Source organism: Phaseolus vulgaris, chromosome 9, assembly GCF_051622355.1.
Source record: "Phaseolus vulgaris cultivar YP4 chromosome 9, ASM5162235v1, whole genome shotgun sequence".
Lineage (NCBI taxonomy): Eukaryota > Viridiplantae > Streptophyta > Magnoliopsida > Fabales > Fabaceae > Phaseolus > Phaseolus vulgaris.
The window spans coordinates 38,488,336-38,502,252 of NC_143506.1; the positions used below are offsets into that span (position 1 = coordinate 38,488,336).

Consider the following 13,917-nt stretch of genomic DNA (forward strand, 5'->3'; position numbering starts at 1 on the left):
GTAAGAATTTCATATTATTTTTACATGAGAAATATTTTCAGTATATTCTCATAAATATATTAATGCATTATCAGTGATTAATTAATTAAGTGTTTTAAATTATTTAATTGAGACTTATACAATTTTGTTAATGAAGTTTAATAAATATTAAAGATGGTATCAAGAGGTGTGAAGGGATATTTAATTATTACAAAGTTATTTTTATAAATTAATATTTTTTCATAAGCTACACTTATTTAATTCAATCAATAATATACATATTAATTATATAAATTAGGTATGCAATAGATATTTAATTTTAAATTTCTATATGTAAAAATTATTGTTTTTTTATATTAAATACTTTATAACTCATACCAGAATAGTTTTTAATTATTTTTAATACTATAACTTTTATTTTAATTATTAAATTCAATTAAATTTTATAGAAAGATATATTCTTTCTCTTTGTAACAGTAACAGTGTTGAAAGTTTTTTTAAATGGAATCTTAAAATAGAAAATAGCATTAATTATTTTTATCATTCATATTCACACATTTCAATTAATTTATAGTTAATCTACAAACATACATTTATTATAATCTGAAATAACATTTTTTCTGAAAAAAAATAGTTCATTAAAACAACACCAAATTGCTTAACACATAATTTTGGCAATATCAAAAGTAGTGATGCTTAAAAAAGTAGAAAGAAAAGAAAATGAACAGAACTTTTATTAAATAATAAATCTGAGATATGATGATTTTCCTCAATGCATATATAAGATCCTCTGGTTTGAGAAGGAAGAAACACCATCACCGGCTAAAGCTTCTCTCTCTTCTGTTTCCCACCAATAAAAAAAACATATGAAAATGTGCCCAATGTTTGTTTCTCATGATAGTAGAGAGAGTTCGGTCATCTTCTGCAGCATTTATGATTTAGACACAAAGTTCTGAACTTTTCACTTTTCTGAGTTTCTGGTAAGAATTTTATTTTTTGGGCATATGATAGTCAGAATTTGAATTTTATCATTTGTGTTCGGTGATTGTAAAGATATAATTTTTTTGTGATATGTTTGGTGGGGTGTTGACCTAAGCACACTCTGGTTTGCATGTGTGTTTTGGATGGAATATTTTTCTTTCAATGGTGGTATCAGGTGATTGGATCTTGCTTTTGTTATTGTTCTGCAGAGCTCTGTTTTGAATTTATGTCTTGTTGGGCATTTTCACAAATGAAAAATCTAATAGTTGTGAGTACTCTTTTCTTATTCTAACCTCTGAGCTGGTTTGGCCTCGGTGTTTACCCCATGTTCAATTTGACACATTCCAACTTGTGATTTTGCTTTTATTCTTGCCAGACATGCCTAGAAATAAGGATTTGGGTTTTATTGTATCCATTGGTTTAGATTCAGAAGTGAACATCCTTTTGATGTGTATTTTAACCAGCAATCAGAGGGTGGTTTAATTCAAATTTAAGATTGTGTTGATTTCAAGATTGTACTTCTTTGGTAATTGGTAATTGTTGCAGAAATCTTGTACATGCATTGATACAATCTTGGCTTTTCATTATGGATCTTGGGTGATTGAAGAGTCTAGGGAGGAATCTGGGCTGGTCTGTGTGAGATATTCTTCTTGTGCTTAGGATAAATAATGATTATTTTTTGACTTGGGTTGGATGATTGTAGATTGTAACAAAAGATTTTAAGTTTACAATATAGTTTTTGGAAACTGTGTAAATATTATCTTCATCATGGGAGTTGTATGCAAAATTAAGACATTACTTAGATGCCCAACCATAAAAAAATTTGTTCATGAATGAAAGTGTACGATATTTTTCTGAAATGATCTTCAAAATGAACCGGTTAACTTCCTGAAAGCTGGGTTTGACTACCATTTTTCAGGAATCTAACTTATTACTATCATTATTTTGTGAAATTATGACCAAATATACGTCACTCCTTGCAATGTTTGATCTGAAGATCCTGTTTGGGTTGGTACTTGTGGTGGTTGCTTGAATCGAACGATGAAGTAATGTGGTGTTTTACTATCTAAGACTAAATTCAGTTGTTTGTTATTGTTTTACCACATTGGCAAGTAATTGAATGTCCTAAATCATTTCCAGCTGCAAAAAGGCTTCAATTCTAGATATTTTTAATATTCCTGAATCTGTGTGTTCCTCGTTCATTCTAAATTATGTTATGAGTTCTGCTTGAGATGTTTCCTTATATTTTCTCTGTATATATAATAGATTTTGTAAGAGATTTTTGTGCTGATAAAAGAATAAAATATATACAATAGATTTTGTAACAGATATATGGGAATAATTTCATTTGCCTTCATAAACACAGTATCTTTCAAGGATATCATGGTGTAACTTTGCTACTTTCATATTTGTATAAAATACTCATTTATTTAAATCGGTTTTTCCTTCCTGAGAAAATGCTTGCTTGCTGGTATGCATGCCTTATATTCACTTGTAGCCTATTGAATACATTTCTTTATGTTTCTGGCTGCTATGTATGCATCCCTGACTTTGTTCATATTTATATCACATCATGTTTTATCTAGTAGATCACAAGCTTAATAGTTATTTTGAAAATTTCTTTTTGCACAATAATATCATTTATAGTATCAATTTTTCCCCTTGCTCTTGTCTCCACCTTTTCATAAACAACCATACTACTTGCAAAGTCTTATTATCATGTAAGCTCTTTCATTACTTAATTTTGTTTTAAAATTAACAAGGTAATTTTGGAATCACATATGCAGGCTTGTCAGTTTTGAAGGAGTTCTCTGCTTTACCAAATTAGGTTCAGTGTATTTTATATTGGTATTGTTGTATCGGAAATTGTTCTAAACAATCCCGTAACAAACCATGACATTGTTGGCTAAGTTACGCTGTGTCACTATAGATGTTACTGGTACCCTGATGGCTTACAAAGGGGAGCTTGGTGACTATTATTGCATGGCAGCCAAAGCTGCAGGCCATCCTTGCCCAGACTACAAACGTATGCACGAAGGCTTTAAGCTTGCATATAAGGAAATGGCAAAGAACTATCCCTGTTTTGGGCATGCAGCCAAAATGCCAAACATTGTGTGGTGGAAAACCTGTGTGCGAGATTCTTTTGTCAGGGTAAGACATTGGAAAGTCATTACTTTGGTTGTATGATGTATTAAATGTCATAATAGCTAAGTTTTTGGTATTTAGTTTGGTTCTAAATTTGTCTTCTGCTGAGCTAAGAAAGGTTTAACTCCACTCTTTATTGATGTGTTCAGCTGCATTTAAGCTACCAAAATTGAGCATTGAATTAGAAGTTCATAATATTTGCAATCCCACCTGTGAAAATTCATGCAGAAAGTTTGTTTTTTGGCAGGCTGGATATGTTTATGATGAGGAGACATTTGAGAAAATTTTCAGACGCATATATGCATCCTTTGGTTCATCTGCCCCATATACTGTCTTTCCAGACTCTCAACCATTTCTTAGATGGCTACGTGAACAGGGTCTCAAGGTTGGTATTGTGAGCAATGCTGAGTATCGATATCAAGATGTGATTCTTCCAGCTTTGGGATTAAACGAGGTAAATTTCCATTGTTTTTCTAAAGCTTGCTATCTCAGATCTGTAAATGACATCGAAAGATAAATTAACATTCAAAGACTACTTAGATACTTAGCCAGAAGTAGCATAATTTCACATTCTTAAATTTATGTGAGTGCACATGTTGGAAAAGATAGTAGAGAATGGTACACTTCCATTTTGAAACGCAATGCAGTTATTGATTCATGATCTTAGTAAAGGCTGCCAGAAGCACCTGAATTTTAGCCTTAAGAGAAGAAGAGAGAGTGCAAGAAAGACATTGGTGGAAATTGTTAAGAGGGATCTCATGATGAATAGTATCTTTCAGGATTCTGTTTGTCTTCAACTAAGTCTAATAATGTCATGCTATCTTTGTAACTGATATTAATTAATGAGACAAAGTTTTGTTGTTGTTGTCATCATCATCCTCAACTTTTCAGAACTAAGACTTACTAATCACTACAGGTCTTTTTGTTGTCCTGTATAATTACCCCATAGACAATAATGTGTGATTGCTATGTATGATGTTTAATGATGCAGGGATCTGAGTGGGACTTTGGTGTGTTTTCTGGTCTTGAAGGCATTGAGAAACCAAACCCAAAAATTTATGAGATTGCACTTGAGAGGGCTGGAAACATTCCACCTGAACAAACTTTGCATATTGGAGACAGCATACGCAAAGACTATGAGCCAGCTAAGAGCATAGGGATGCATGCACTGTTGATGGACAGATTTAAGACTCCGGAAGCTGCAGAATGGAAGAAAACTGGGGCAGTTGTTCTTCCTGATCTCTCTGCAGTACAAGAATGGCTTTCTTCAGCTGAGTCAGATTTCTAGAGGCTCTAACGTTTCTGAACTAGTACTTGTGTTATCATCCCCTCCCTAATCATATTACTATTTACTTTGCCTTGTGACATTCAACCAAATGCATGTGGCTGAATATTTCTCTCTAGAGCCATGCTTGAGAATCTAAAGGCTAGAGTTAGATGTAGCTCAAACTCAAACAGTAATTTGCTATTCAATATTTATTCTTATTTTACATTCTTTTCCGTAGGGTTCTGTGGTTTTCCTTGGTTACAAGTATGTTAAAAGTTTGTAGGTAGAATGGTATATTTGGTCCTTAAAAGGACATATCAGATTCAAGGTAGTATCTGATATCTGAGAATATTATTAAACTACAAAATTCCTCAAAATAGTTTCTGTATTTCCTATAAAAAAGTATTCTACAATACTTAAAAAACAAATGCAATCAAGTTTTAAGGGATTAAATTATATTTTAATGGTAACACATAATGATTAAACTCATCATGTCAAAGTTTTTCTGTTTATCTTTCTTTGTATCTGTTATTTTGAAGAAATAATGATGAGGGAGATGAATCTTTGCAGCTGGATTGTAGTAATCATAATGCCAACTTTTTTCAGGTCTCACTGATTACACTTGTTACGTTTCATATTTTTTTTCAAATTGACTTTTTTTCAAATAAACCTTTTTTTTTAAAAAAGATTACCCAATTAAACTCTGACAATTTATTTATGGAAGTAGACTTATTGTTCAATGCCAGAAATTGATTATTTAAAAAGAGAAAGGAGTGAAAGGAACAATTCTGAAAAAGGAAAAATAAGGGTAGCAAATTGAATTTAAAGTTATTAGGTTAGAGATATAATAATTAAATAACCTTTGTTTTAAGGTTATAATTAATTTTAATTTCAAATTTTTGTTACACCATATATAGGATGAATGTGTTTTATTTTTCAACATATATAGGATGAATGTGTCAAACTAAAAATGTAACAAGAGGTTTAAATACAATTTTAGTATTTGTAAATGAGTGAGTTTTAATTTTGTTTTTTATAATTTTTCATTTTGTAAATTTTTAAAGCAATATTTTTACCTTTAACCTTTATTTTAATAAAGATAAATAAAATTTATTTGTTTTATGTTTCTTAATTTTTTTAAAGAGTGAAATATTAACATCATATGATGCTTATATCTTTCCTTCTACACATAAAACACTTGATAGATAATAAACTATTACATAGTAATAGTAATAAAAATAATGGTTTTCAATTTTTAAGGAAGTAAAAACAAAAGAAAATTTATAAGAATTAAAATTAAAATTTTATTATTTTGTTAAGACTTAAAAACATACTTATATTCAAATTTAGAGTTAATTAAATTTTAAGTGCCTCATATATTTGAGAGTATTTTTAATAGTTTATATGAAAAAAATTAATTCTATTGAATACTTAAAATTTTATATTTTGCAATTGAGTCTTAATTTGGTTTTATTGTTAATTGGAGCACATGAAAAATCTCATAAATGTGAGTACTTTTTTTAATAGAGTTCTTCTAAAAAATTGTTTTATTGAATGCATAAAATATTTATACCTTTTTAATAAAGTCTCTACTATCAATTATCAATTGGGATGACCTGATATTTTTTATTTTGGAGTTTTAAGGAAAAACATCATAACTTTGAACAATAAAAAAATAAGTTATAGAACTTTAATTATCTTTACTAAACGTCATTGTTTCGTATCTTTATAAGATTGATGTAATTTTTGTTTCAGTATTTTAATTTATATGTCTAGTAAGTATAATTATGGTTTAAGAATTTCATTTTGTTATTGTTTAAGTCGTCTATGATGTTCTACTTGAAACTGTGAAGTCATCCTATTGATGATAAATATTTAATTAAAAAATAAAATAAAAATTAAATATTTAATAAAAAGTATTTTGATTTTTTTTTTTAAATTTATGAAAATTTTAAAACTTAATTAAGTCTTAAATTATTATAAAAAAATTATTAAATAAAAACTAATAAAAAATTATTTTAAATATCAATAAATTTTTTAATTTTTAAAATAATATATAATTTAATTAATACAGTAACTAAATATTTTTATATTTAAATATAGTTATTACTTAATAAATTTGTTGTCACACATAAACTTCACATTAATTTGTAAGAGGGGTTGCATGGAAGTGATTTACTTTTATTAAATCCGACAATGAAGATTATGTATAACACTATAAACAACCTAATTCAGTATAACACTAACTTCTGTCCAAACCATATACTGTAATATTTTACTATCTGTCAAAAGTATGCTCTGATACACTGTATGATGAATTTGATAATGGTATGCAAAGCTTTTAAGAAAATTATGTATGTTATTGAAACATTCTTTCTGAGTCTTTTCAGTAAATACATTGTTCAGAGTGCTACCATTAGAGGGCTGTGATATATTTGGCATTAAATATTGGCAATTTGTTTATGATGCAGGAAAAACATTTCTTAGTGATGTTAACCGTGTCTGGACTGAAATGTTGAATATTGACATAGTAAACATTTTTATTAAAAAACCTTAATCCTTTTTCAGTTGCTCCTGTAGTATTGTTCAGTGCCCATGTAGCACCTTGTGTTGGATAACCTTCAGAGAAAATACACTGCAAGTACAGATGAATTTAAAAGTCATTCTGCTACATAATATTATGACCTGCATTTTTTGATTCAACTATTCAAGGACTACTAGCTTGAATAATTTCATGTAAATTGTGAAACTGGTTTGCGGAAGGGAAATCTGATTCAAAATACTCAAAACAAATACGCAAGATCTATGGCCCTTCTTCATTCTTGATGGTTTCTCTGTGATCAACTTTTGATTGCAGCTTTTCTTGTTGGTGAGCCATATCATAAGTTGCATGGAGTCCAAAGAGAAAATAGTATATCAGCATTACCACTGTGCACACTCCAAATCTTATGAAGGCTTCATACTCCAAAGACCCCATGAGAAAGATATTTGTTGCAATTGACAAAGATGGCAACCATGGAACAAGTGGAACACCCCAAACTCTTGGCACCCTTTGCTGGGTCAAAAACAGTGACATACCTAGAGTTGCCAAGAACCAAACAGGAACAGTCACAGTGTATCCAAGCCAACCATTCGGCCTCAGCCCCCAGTAGGCTGAAATTCCTATTGAGGAAGCAATAATGAGCACCAAGAAGATAACTAGCTTTACCAGGTTCTCCCTTGGTGTCACTCCTCTCACATAGTACCTCCTCACCAAAAGGGCAACAGATATCATCATGAAGACAAAGAGTGTGCTAACAGATATCAAGCTTGACAGCACCTTCAAGCCTGTGAAAAAAGCTATGATGGCACTTGCAATGGTGATCAAGAGTGTAGCATTTATAGGGGTTCCTGTCTTAGGGTGCACAAGAGCAAACCATGGTGGGATCATGTGGCATCGTGCAATATGAGTAATATAACGTGCCTGTGCCAATCTGGCCACCAGAAGCACTGTAGTCATTCCCTTTAGTGCTCCAAAAGCTACCACATACTTTGCCCACTTCATCCCCACATGCTGAAATGCAACTGAGAAAGCAGCACCAGTGTCTATTGCTGTGTACTTCTGCATCATGCTCAGTGAGAGTGCCATCAAGCAATAAATCACTGTGATCATGGACATTGACCCAACCAAACCTATAGGAATGTCCCTTGATGGATTCTTGGTTTCTTCAGCCATGGTTGCAATATGGTCAAATCCTCCGTAAGCAAAATAAATAATTGCTGCAGCTTGAAACACCCCTTTAGCCCCATAAGGTAAAAAGGGTGTCAAATTTGATGTGTCAGCGTGAGCAAACCCTGCAATAATCACAAATATAATAACAGCTGTATTGATTGCAGATGCTATCCAATTGAGATATGAAGTTTTTTTTGTGCTGATCATTGTAATTACTGCAGCAATTAGCAGAACCCCAGAAGCTATAGGGTCCAACAAGTTGTACCCCTCTTGAAGATTTGTTTTAATGCGCAGTGAATCCTTGGGACGGTTTAAAAGGCTTGTGAAGTAAGAAGTCCATGATCTGGCCACTGCTGCACTTCCAATGACACTTTCAAGAAGAATGTTTCCAGCTGTTATGAAAGCAACAAAGTCTCCTAATTCAACTCTCAGATAAGCAAATGAGCCTCCTGCTGATGGAACTTCTACAGCAAATTCTGTGTAGCAGAAAACAGAAAGCATTGCTGAGAAGCCTGAGGCAACATAGGATAAGACAATAGCTGATCCAGCATGGTCATGAGCCTCTTGACCAGTGAGCACAAAGATTCCTGCTCCAATCACTGCACCAAAACCGAACCATATCAGGTCCCACCAGTTGAGGCAACGTTTCATGTCATGCTCACTTTGTTTCTTGAGTTCTTCTGTCTCTGTGGCATCGTCTGATCTGCTGAGGAGACGGTCCTTGAACCTTGGCCATGATTGTGAAAGGGCAGAAACGTAGTTGTTCCAGCTTTGGAAGGACTCCTCTGGCAAGAAATCTTGTTTGCTCCATCTCCAATACCCTCTTTGAGGTTCTGCCTCATAATTGTCTCTTGCTGCAGTAGCCATTCAAAAATATAGTTTCTTTTCTGTAGCTATCGAGTTATTTTGAGGAGAAAAACAAGCATGAGCAGATATTTAGAAGTTCTGAATAAAGTCCTTTCAACTGTCTCAAATTCTTGTCAGTTTGTGTGGAAATTTCTCCCCTCATCCTTGTCTCTTATGTAAGCCATTAAAAATATTGCTTCTTTTCTTGAGCTCTTGGGAAGTGGAGGACTTAAGAGGAAAACAAGCATAAGTAGATCTTTTTGAAGTATAGACTCGTGTCCTTCCAAGTGTCATTATTTTGTCAGTCGGTGTGGAAATTTGACTCTTCAATAGGAGGCATCATTACATGATATACAAGAGGGTGTTACATATTTATAAAATTTAAAATATTAGTTTTTGTTATAACTATTATTTGAAACGAAGTAGTAGGTGTAATTTTTAACTGATTTGTAATGTAGAAATCTTATCAAAAGTCAAGCTGAGTATATCTAATAATTGGATCTTGGAATGAGTATTTGAAGAAGCTTATCCACATATGGTTGCAATAATTGTGAAAGTCTCAGCATGCTAAAGCTAAGTTGGCATTTTCATCATCATCAAATCAGCAGTCAAGTTGGAAAAACAATGGAAGTTTTCACATTATTCCTGCTGAGGTGAAGATTGCATGAATTGTCACAATTTTGGTCCAAATTAAGGACTAGCCATTGTTTTTCTTCATATTAACAGTGCATGAACGTAGACAAATTGGTTTGCCAGATGCTGAAAGTCATGCCTATTTGGGCCATATGGTTTGAAAATACTTATCATTCATTCTTCAATTATTGTAAGATTACTAGTCAACACCATCACAGCATTGACGGATAAATCCTTACATGGTTAGATAGTCGAACACATTTCACCCTGTAACTTGCAAAATATTACTATTTTGAACAGACAAAAGCAAGAGGTTTAAACAACTAAGTGGTGTTACACTACACCATCTTCAAAACAAATAAGTGCTTGGTACTTTCATGTATTAACATTGGCACGCCTCCAAACAACATTTCACATTCACTGCTAAGGAAAAACTTACTTCAATCGATAATGCATGGGAAATTACACTCTTTTCTTTTGTAGCCTTTCATAATTCATACCAAATGTAGCCTGAAGTATACAAAAAAAACTAAAATCAAAATCAAACATTTTCTATATTATTTTTTTGGATGAGTTAAACGATAGAATCCAATCATTCATCAACGAAGCAACACTGCTGGCAATTCATTCTTTGGATATTTTTGAAGACAATTTTAGCTGTGTTTTACTTAACCACATTGATTTTTGACAGAATACACGGCTGGATTCATGAAACTAATGAGTAACCAAGAGTTTGTGCGTGAAACTATCTTTGGCACCACTTACCATTAGTTGAAATAGAAAGATAAAACCTCTTTATTCATTGCACAAGCCTTATACATGCCCCAACTTGTAATTATTTTTATATCCAGTTACAAATACGCAGAGCAAACTTCATAGGAGTTAGTACTATGTTTGATCATTTTATATCATTATATCATTCCACATACACAGTTCAAGCAGCTGCTTCAGCAGAAGAAGAGACTTTCCGAAGAACATAAACAGGATCCCCCACTTCAATGATTTTACCACTCCTTTCAGCTGAAAATTCCGTCCAGTTCCAGGTCATATTCTGACCAAAGTAGACCTGCAGAAGCAGTTCACATGTCATTTTACATCATTACACCAAAGTACTTTTATTGAAAGCTTGACGACTCAATGTCTCACCCTTTTTTTATTTTTATCATTTGGTCTTATGATTTCTCCAGACCTAGTTTTCATGAGAATTTCATTTGTTTCTGGCCCTGCTATTCCTGTCTCTTGATTGATTGTAGGTATCTGTTCATACAAACAGAATCAATCAAGCCAGTTGGATAAACAAGAAAACTAAGAAATTACAGGAAAAATTAGATTGGCATGGCATGTGCATTTTAGAATCTAGCTCCTCTAAAGTGAACAAGGCACTTCAATTCAAATCAACAGTACAAGCTTGTTGGTATTGTAGAATAAAAGGAGAGGAAAATATATTAAGTGAAATAAAACAGAATAAGATATTCACTAATAATTACATTTATAATACTTGCAGTAATGACTCTGAACTGCTTTTGCCTAAAGTTTAGTAACAGTTACTTAGAAAGACTTATTCAACAATTGAAATAGAAAAAACAAAATATCTAACAAAGCTCCCCCACTTTAAATGCTTGCTCACTTTAGAAGAGTCAAATCCATGTGATAAATATCCAAGTTAGAAATGCATTAAAGAGTAGTGAGTAGATGAGTGATGGATGGACAATGTCAGGATAAGTCATGTTCTTGAGGTGCATAATGATGGGTGGGACATTATAAAGTACCTTACAACGGTAGCAGAGTTTGACACCAAAAAATGAAAACTTGCTTATCTTGATGTCTGTCCATAAATCCTCAGAAAATGGTTCACAACCTTCAACGAGAATACTGCACAATGAAACGCCCAAAAACTCAATTCAGCACCTTCCTGGTGTAACAATGAAACAATACAATTTCAGGAGTAAACAAAAACACTTTGAAAAATCAATACTTAGGTCTAAAACGATTTATAGAAATGGGCTCCTTCAGATGCTCGTTTATTGCATTCAATGATTCCTGAAAGTCATAAATGACAAATAGTGAGTAAAAGATTCTACAAATAAGTAAAATACAGACTTCATTCCCAGCTAGAATGACCTGAGATGCGAGTAAGAATGGATAACCATCAGTAAATAAGGTATCATGTTGTCCCTTGACATAATCAGGATCCACTTGTCTAACTTCAGAAGCTGCATTTGGAAACATTAGATAAATTTGTTAATCTCAAAGTAAACACCTCGAACTCTGTATGTATTACTACTGGAAGTAATTTGGTTCTCAAGCCAACAGATTTATTTGAAAAACTTCAACCCTACTAAAACATAAAACATAGTATCTCATTGACTCCTAGAATCATCCAAGGTTCCAAATATATTAAGCATAAACACAACATTATTGAATGTTACACCATAAAAAGCTCAAGGTTGGAAGAGTTCAGGAATTAGGAGTAAGGAGTCTGAATGAACTTTTAGTCTTACCATAAGTAACTTGTGAATTAAGGACTAACAATTAATAGTGAAGTTTTGCTCTTGGGTCAGTCAAGATACTAAATGTGAAAACATGTCAACAGAGTTCCTTGGTTGCCACAGCAGCTGCTACTAAAATCCTTCCTCCACAAATGTCTGCCAGAACAGGCTAACGCCCTCTAATTCACAACATTATAGGTTTTGTTTCCATGGACCATGCTACAGCAACTAAAAGAGTTCTAGACAATTTAATGTGCACTAATCTTAATGAATCAGTGCATGAAAAAAGCTTTAGTCGTTTAACAATTAATAACGTGCCTGAAGTAACACCATTCTAAACATTTTTGTGTTCTCCTTGTCTTATTCCCCAAGGTTTCAAAATTTCAAAGACCTACCAGTATTGAAGCGGACCAGTTGACAGGGTTTTCCTAAATAATCTGAGAACCACTGAGATGCTTCAGCTCCCTCATCCCAGGCAGATCCAGTCCATTCCCATACACTGACAGCATCTGCTACTTCCTGACCTTGTTTTCTCAAACAAACTCTGAGAGCTTGCATCCCAGGTGCTTTCACCACTGTAATATTAAGTGGCACTTAACATTAAACTAAGGAAGAAAACAACCATGATCATGATGAAGAATGTAAAATTCCCATCTTTTCACACCAACACAAATACATGCTAAGTAAAAATTGATTCAGACCATAAGCTGATGATGTTTACTACTTATTATGCTAGGATTTTATGCAATCTACCCATGTAGGAGTCTTGAGTTGGTTCCCAGTTTTCAAGAAAGGCCTCAGGTGGAAGTTCAACCTCAACCAAAGCAAGCTTTGGTTCAACTCTTTGAGTGTACATCCTTCCTTGAGGATTCACCACCATCCATTGTCTATCCCATCGAAATCCTGTCACATTACTCAAAACTATCAGTATACACACTGCACTATAAACAAATAAAGAAGCAAAATTGTTGTGGAAAAAAGAAAAGAAGGAAAATTTCTTACCAGTATGAATGAGTGGAGCATGAGAAACAGAAATTCCACGGCATGATTTAACTGGGTATATGAAGATGGCTGATACTTTGGCTGAAGGTGTTGGTGGTGTTGATGCTCCATCACCCATTCTTCTAAGTAACTCACCCCTCTCAACAGGTTACTCTTATTATAGCAGCATTAACCATCAAACAGAATCCAAACTCATTACTTTTGGACATAATCAGTAGGTGAAATCAAGTTTTTCAATATGATTTGTTTAAAGAACATCACTGAAAATCAAACTCAAACTATGGGTAACTATCAAGTGCAAACATAAAAAATTACTGACAAAGTTACATGTTTATTTATGATTGAATATGAGACATGTTAAACTCTTAGCATAGTTTTTTCTCACATTGTATATTCTAGTACATATTTTGTAAATGAAAGGAATACAATTTGAGTTTCAAAATAAAATAAAATAGATTTATTTTATGATATATAATTTTGTTTCATTTGCATTTAAGAAATATAAACTGTAAAAGATATTATATTTTCTTACATCTCACTTCATTTCTGACTTCCAACCAAGCAATCTAAAATATCTTTGAAACTACATAGCAGCACACACTATCATGACACGACATCACATTATAGATAAGATAATTTGACTGAAAAAACATTTTTCTTAAAAGGTTAAAAGTTTTTTTTTTTCTGAAATTGATTCCTGAATTTGGTTATAATCAAAATGATAAAGTTATTTAGATGTAAACAAAACTTAAAAGTAAAATTAATTACAATATTTTTGTGTAGAAAGTATTGAAACTTTTACTTAATATTTCTCTCACTCATTCCATTAACTTGGAAGTGAATTTTTGCCTTGAATCCTGATT

At 32.5% G+C, this 13,917-nt stretch overlaps 3 protein-coding genes across 3 annotated transcripts; 1 reads left to right on the forward strand and 2 right to left on the reverse strand.

Annotated features, from left to right (window-relative positions):
- Positions 1-750: 750 nt before the first annotated feature.
- Positions 751-4,595, forward strand: LOC137821743 (Haloacid dehalogenase-like hydrolase (HAD) superfamily protein). Its single transcript, XM_068626481.1, has 4 exons — positions 751-959; positions 2,748-3,111; positions 3,353-3,559; positions 4,097-4,595. Exons 2-4 carry the CDS (start codon positions 2,854-2,856, stop codon positions 4,391-4,393), a joined length of 762 nt encoding a protein of 253 aa, XP_068482582.1. The 5' UTR covers positions 751-959; positions 2,748-2,853; the 3' UTR covers positions 4,394-4,595.
- Positions 4,596-6,887: 2,292 nt separating this feature from the next.
- LOC137820644 (cationic amino acid transporter 5) lies at positions 6,888-9,146 on the reverse strand. Its single transcript, XM_068624827.1, has one exon. It carries the CDS (start codon positions 8,949-8,951, stop codon positions 7,176-7,178), a length of 1,776 nt encoding a protein of 591 aa, XP_068480928.1. The 5' UTR covers positions 8,952-9,146; the 3' UTR covers positions 6,888-7,175.
- Positions 9,147-10,334: 1,188 nt separating this feature from the next.
- Positions 10,335-13,649, reverse strand: LOC137820645 (uncharacterized). Its single transcript, XM_068624828.1, has 8 exons — positions 13,055-13,649; positions 12,806-12,955; positions 12,448-12,627; positions 11,685-11,776; positions 11,539-11,603; positions 11,333-11,435; positions 10,710-10,820; positions 10,335-10,629 (listed from the first exon to the last, which is right to left on the reverse strand). The coding sequence occupies exons 1-8, from the start codon at positions 13,170-13,172 to the stop codon at positions 10,498-10,500; spliced, it is 951 nt and encodes a 316-aa protein (XP_068480929.1). The 5' UTR covers positions 13,173-13,649; the 3' UTR covers positions 10,335-10,497.
- Positions 13,650-13,917: the final 268 nt, after the last annotated feature.